Source organism: Colobus angolensis, unplaced genomic scaffold (genome assembly GCF_000951035.1).
Source record: "Colobus angolensis palliatus isolate OR3802 unplaced genomic scaffold, Cang.pa_1.0 Scaffold490, whole genome shotgun sequence".
Taxonomy (NCBI): Eukaryota; Metazoa; Chordata; class Mammalia; order Primates; family Cercopithecidae; genus Colobus; species Colobus angolensis.
The window spans coordinates 275,657-281,942 of record NW_012118377.1 but is presented as its reverse complement, the minus strand read 5'-3'; the positions used below and the strand labels follow the sequence as shown (position 1 = coordinate 281,942).

Below are 6,286 nucleotides of genomic sequence, written 5' to 3'. Positions count from 1 at the left end.
GATCCTTTAGACAAGAGCCCCCTAAAAGGCAGGTAACCTTCAGGAAGCAGAGAAGAGCCCAGCCGGTGAGAAAGAACGGGACCTTCCAGGGAAGTCGGGGAGATGGGGAGGGAAGGGCCGGGTTAACCGTACCCGTGGCTTCCAGCCCCCTTCCCTACGCCACCCCGGGGCTGCGGGTGGAGCAAGCCGGCCCTCCCACTGCACCGGAGGACCCAGCAGGTCAGGAGGTGAGATTAGGCAAGGAAAAAGGAAGCCCAGGGCAGAAGGGAGAAGAGGATGGTCGGCATTCCCAGCGGCTGCCCGAACCTGTTCTCCAGCCCAGAGCCCCTACAGTGAGGTCGGAGGCTGGGGAGCTCCGGGGAGCTCCGGGGAGCTGGGCGCCTGCATTGCCGCGGGCTGCTCCCAGCGCAGAGCTGGTGGAGAAAGAGGGAGGAGCTAATTTTCTTGGAGAGGAGGGGCCAGATGAAAGGGGCGGGACAACGAAGGGGAGGAGTCATTTGTGAGGGAGAGGGACCAATGAAAAGGAGAGATCCGGAAAAGGGGGCGCGGCCATTGAAATAAGGGAGGGTGTGGGCGGAGCCATTGGGGAGAGGGCGGGGCCTAAAGCTGGCGCAGCCTCCTCCGAGTGGGAGCCAGGAGTCCCGAGGACGGAAGGGGGCGCTGCATTGCAGGGACACCCCCGAGGACGAGGAGGAAGAGGAGGCATGGCGAGCTCCGAGGGGCGGGCCTCAGCAGGGCGAGGTGGAGATGTGCAGGTGGTCCGGGTACTTGATGGCGGGAGGGTAGTTCTGCGTCATTTGGATGGATACGTCGCTGGAGATGTCGGAGGGGCTCCGACCGCGGCGCCACGCCTCGGGCTGCAGGAACTGGCCCGAGTAGTCGGAGCAGTCGCTGAGACGCGGGCGGTAGAAGGCCGGGTGTGGACGGTACATCTCCTCCTCCGCGTAGCGCTTGGTGAACAGGTACACGGACATCACGCCGGCCCCCTGCGGCAAGGCAAGGTCAGAGTCCCAGGGGCGCCCCCCCGCGCATCCCCGACCCCGACTCATCTCCTTTCACTCCAGGACTCGGAGTCCCCACCCCAAGCCCCTTCCTATCCCCGGACCCAGGATCAGGACTCCAGCCCTCTCTTTCCCGGGACCTCAGGAGTCCAAGCCCTCGGGTTGGCCCCTCCCTCAAGACCCAGGAGTCCCAGTCTCCAGACCCCTCCTCCCCCAGGATCCCAAAGGTTGGAGCTCTCAGACCCCTCTTCCTCCAGGACCCAGGGGTTAGACCCTCAGCTACCACCTCCCTCTGACGCCAGAGTCTGCATCTCCAGCCTCTCCTTCCTCCTGGACTCAGGAACCAGGCCCCCAAGACCTCTGTCCATTCAGAACTCCAGAGTCTAGGTCCCAGGGACATCACCTCTTTGAGTAGGAAGGAGGAAGCGGCGAAGGCAAAAGACCACCCGTAGCGATAATGAAAATACTGCTCAGAGCTGCTGGGCCTGTTCATGACCTCGTCGTTGATGCTGGAGATGTAAAGAACCAAGCCCACCACCAAGGAGAGGCCTAGGGGAGCAGAGGGGGCGCCCTCGTCCATTAGAAGTGGGCCCCTTTTCCCAGTCCCAGCCCCACCTCACTGTCTTCCCCTCCTCCCCATTCTGTCCTGGACTAACTTCGCGGAAGCCCCTTGTGTGCTGGGCCTTGGTTGGGTGCAGGGAGCCCAGAGATGAATCAACAACCACCTCCCCCTTTACCCCCCTAAATCTGCCATCCAGGAGCTCACAATGCAATTGGAGAAGGAAGATTGGAACACTCTGATCAAGTCACATATAAGGTGATAGGTGCTACAAGGAAGTAGCACGGAGCTCTGTGGGACTCTGGAAGGGGCGCCAAACCCGCCTGGGGCAGGGACAAGAGAAATGAAGGAAAGATTCCTTTGTTCAAGTCTTATTTTCTTTTTTCTTTTTTTGAAACAGAGTCTCACTCTGTGGCCCGGGCTGGAGTGCAGTGGCCCAATCTTGGCGCACTGCAGCCTTCAACCTCCCGGGTTCAAGTGATTCTCCTGCCTCAGCCTCCCAAGTTACTGGGATTACAGGCGCCCGCTACCATGCCCGACTAATTTTTTTTTTGTATTTTTAGTAGAGACGGGGTTTCACCATGTTGGCCAGGCTGGTCTCCAACTCCTGACCTCAGGTGATCTGCCCCCCTCGGCCTCCCAAATGCTAAGATTACAGGCGTGATCAAGTCTTAAGGATGAGGCCCAGGGAAGAATAAGGACATACTGGCAGAGCGCACAGCATGGGCAAAGGTTTGGGAAGGAGGGAAAATAGAGCTGGTCCACCCATGTAGCTGTAACATGAGCTGTAGCCACAAGAAATGAGGTTAAAGGGGAAGGTATAGCCATGGTGAGCCTCGAATGCCCGGCCCAGGAGCTGGGCATTGACACCAAGGGTACTAGGGAGCTACACAAAGTTTGTAGCAGAGGAAGGACAGGGCCAGATCCCAGTGTTAGAAGAACCTTGGGGGCTGGTTGGTGCTGGGAACAGACTGGAGGAGACATATTCCAGGGGGAAGAAGATGAGGCCTGAGCTGAGGCTGTGTGGATAATAATTGCAACAATAGCAATAATAATAGCAACGACTTATATAGGTCTTGGTCTGTGCCAGGCACTGTTCTCGGTGTTGAATATATATAAATTCATTCAAACTTCACAACACCTCTTTGAAGGAGGTACATTTTTAACACCATTTACAATTGAGGAAATAGAGCATATGGACAGTGTGCAGAGGAGAGGTCCGATCTGAGAGTTTCTAAGAGGCGATTATCATTTTCTCCAGATGAAATTTCCTCTAAACAGTAACCATGCCAAGAGTGGCTTAAGGAGGCTACAAAGTTCCCTGCCTTGAATGTATCTAACTAATCCCTATCAACCTCTTCCCCTAGAATCCTACAAATAAACATTCTGTGTGCAGCACACACAGAATAAGCCCAAAGTCCTTCCATTGTCTACAGCAGTGGTCGGCAAACCGTGGTCCATGGACAAAACCCAGCTCACCCCCTCATTTTGTACGGTCCCCACCAGCTAAGAATGGCTTTCACATAAGTAAATGATGTTAAAAATCAAAACAAGACTGGTATTTTGTGGCACATAAAAAGTATATGAATTTCCTTTGGCAGTGCCTCAAAAAGTTAAAGATAGAATTCTCATATGACCCAGCAATTCCACTCCTAGGTATGTACCCAAGAGAAGTGGAAACATATGTTCATACAAAAACTCATACACGGATGTTTGTAACAGTGTTATGCGTAATAGCCAAAAAGCAGAAACAGCCCAAATGCCCATCAGCTGATGAGTGGATAAACAAAATGTGGTATATCCATATACAGGAATACTATTCAGCCAAAAAAGGGAACGATGTACTGATTCATGCTACCATAGGGATGAACCTAGAAAGCAAGCTAAGTAAAAGAAGCCAGATGCAAAATATCACATATTGTGTGATTCCATTTATATGCAATGTCCAGAATAGGCAAATCCACAGAGACGGAAAGTAGATTAGTGGTTGCCAGGGAATAGGAGGGAGGGGGAAATTGTGTCTGGCTGCTAAGGTATGTGAGGTTTCTTTTGAGAATAATGAAAATGTTGTGAAATTAGCTCATGGAGATGGTTGCACAACCTTGTGAATGTACTAAAAATCACTGAATTATATGAAATTTATAGTATGTGAATTATATCTCAATTTTTTGGGGGAAAGGGGGGGTTTGAAACAGAGTCTTGCTTTGTCACCCAGTCTGGAGTGCAGTGGTGCAATCTCAGCTCATTGCAACCTCCACCTCCTGGACTCAAGCGATGCTCCTGCCTCAGTCTCCTGAGTAGCTGGAATTACAGACACCTGCCACCATGCCTGGCTAATTTTTGTATCTTTAGTAGAGACAGGGCTTCGCAATGTTGACCAGGCTGGTCTCAAACTCCTGACCTCAAGTGATCTGCCCACCTTGGCCTCTCAAAGTGCTGGGATTACAGGTGTGAGCCACCATGCCCGGCCTTTTTTGATTTGTTTTGTTTTGAAGACAGGGTCTTGCTCTGTCGCCCAGGCTGGAGAGCATTGGGGCAATCATGGCTCACTGCAGCCTTCACCTCCCAGGCTCAAGTGATCCTCCCACCTCAGCCTCCCTAGTAGCTGGGACTATAGGTGCACACCACCATGCCCGGCTAATTTTTTGTAGTTTTTGCAGAGACAGGGTTTTGCCATGTTCCCCAGGCTGGTCTTCAACTCCTGATCTCAAGTGATCTGCCCACCTCATCTCCCAGAGTGCTGGAATTACAGGTGTGAGCCACTGTGCCTGGCCTTACATCTCACAAGGCTGAGCAGTTGCAAGAGAGACTGGGTGGCCAATAAAGCTGAAGATATTTATTATTTGGCTTTTTACAGAAAACTTCGCTGACCTTTTAGACTACAGTACATAAACAATCTGGTATCTGCCCACACCATCTCTGATCAGTTTCTCCTTGTTTCTTCTTCTTAGACCACCAAAGTTTCTTTACTTTCTTTTTCTTTTTGAGACAGGGTCTTGCTCTATTGTCCAGGCAGGAGTGCATTGGTGCGATCATAGCTCACTGCGGCCTCCACCTCCCTGGCTCAAGCGATCCTCACACCTCAGCCTCATGAGTAGCTGGTACAACAGGCATGCACCACCATGCCTGGCTAACTTTTGTATTTTTTTGTAGAGACAGGGTCTCCCCATGTTGCCCAGGCTGGTCTCGAACTCCTGGGCTCAAGCAGTTCTTCCACCTTGGCCTCCCAAAGTGCTGGGATTACAAGCGTGAGCCACCACACTCAGCCTAGAACACCTAACTTTCTTTTTCTTCTTTGCACTCCTCAAGCTCACTTCTGCCTCAGGGCCTTTGGTCTTGCTGTTCCTTCTACCCCAAATGCTCTTCCCACAGATTTCCCCATGTCTGTCTCTGTCACTTAGATCTCTCTTCACTTGTTGCCTCTTTAGAAAGACCTTCTATAGACCGGGCGCAGTGGCTCACACCTGTAATCCCAGCACTTTGGGAGGCCCAGGCGAAAGGATCACTTGAGGCCAGGGGTTTGAGACCAGCCTGGCCACCATGGTGAAACCTCATCTCTACTAAAAATACAAAAATTAGCCAGGTGCAATGGCACCCACCTGTAATCCCAGCTACTGGGGAGGCTGAGGCAGGAGGATTGCTTGAAGCCGGGAAGCAGAGGTTGCAGTGAGTCAAGATCGTGCCACTGTACTCCAGCCTGGGCAACAAGAGCAAAACTCCATCAAGGAAGGAAGGAAGGAAGGAGGGAGGGAAGGAGGGAAGGAGGGAGGGGAGGGGTCTTTTATGATCTCCCTGTTGAAAAAAGTGTATTTCCCTCACTCAAAATTTGAGAAATGCAGATGAAAAATATGACAAGCTACCACTTCTCATCAACCAGGTAGTCAGAAGTTAAAAGCTTCACAGCACACTCTTTTGGGGAGGCTGAGAGAACGGACGTTCTTCTGCATTGCTGGTGGGAATGCCAAACAGCGCCGCCACGTGAAAGGGGATTTAGTAGCAACTAACAAAATCGCGTGTGAAAGGGGATTTAGTAGCAACTAACAAAATCGCACATGGAGGCCGGGCGCGGTGGCTCACGCCTGTAATCCCAGCACTTTGGGAGGCCGAGGCGGGCAGATCACAAGGTCGGGAGATCGAGATCGTCCTGGCTAACATGGTGAAACCCCGTCTCTACTCTAATTTTCTCTAAAAATACAGAAAATTAGCCGGGCGAGGTGGCGGGTGCCTGTGGTCCTAGCTACTCCGGAAGCTGAGGCAGGAGAATGGCGTGAACCTGGGAGGTGGAGCTTGCAGGGAGCTGAGATTGCTGCCACTGCACTCCAGCCTGGGAGAGAGTGAGACTCCGTCTCAAAAAAAAAAGAAAAAGAAAAAAAAAAAAGAATGGAGGAGGCTGGGCACAGTGGCTCACACCTGGAATCTCAGCACTTTGGGAGGCCGAGGTGGGCAGATCACTTGAGGTCAGCAGCTCGAGACTAGCCTCGACAACATAGTGAGACCCCATCTCTACTAAAAATAAATAATTATTTCCTGTTGTCTTAGCTACTTGGGAGGCTCAGGAGGGAGGATCCCTTCAGCCTAGGAGTTCAAGGCTGCAGTGAGCTATGATTGCGCCACTGTACTCCAGCCTGGGTGACAGAGCGAGACTGTCTCAAAAAACTAAATTAAGTTAGGCTGGGCACGGTGGCTCACGCCTATAATCTCAGCATTCTGGGAGGCTGAGGTGGGC

At 52.2% G+C, this 6,286-nt stretch overlaps 1 protein-coding gene across 1 annotated transcript in view; it reads right to left on the bottom strand.

Annotated features, from left to right (window-relative positions):
* Window positions 1–468: 468 nt before the first annotated feature.
* Window positions 469–6,286, bottom strand: part of CACNG7 (calcium channel, voltage-dependent, gamma subunit 7) — a 25,210-nt gene continuing 19,392 nt past the window's right edge. The window contains exons 5-6 of the mRNA XM_011959388.1: window positions 1,405–1,550; window positions 469–986 (exon numbers count right to left, since the gene is read on the bottom strand). Of these exons, the coding sequence (XP_011814778.1) occupies window positions 729–986; window positions 1,405–1,550 (404 nt within the window). The 3' untranslated portion in view covers window positions 469–728. The remainder of the gene's footprint in view (window positions 987–1,404; window positions 1,551–6,286) is intronic.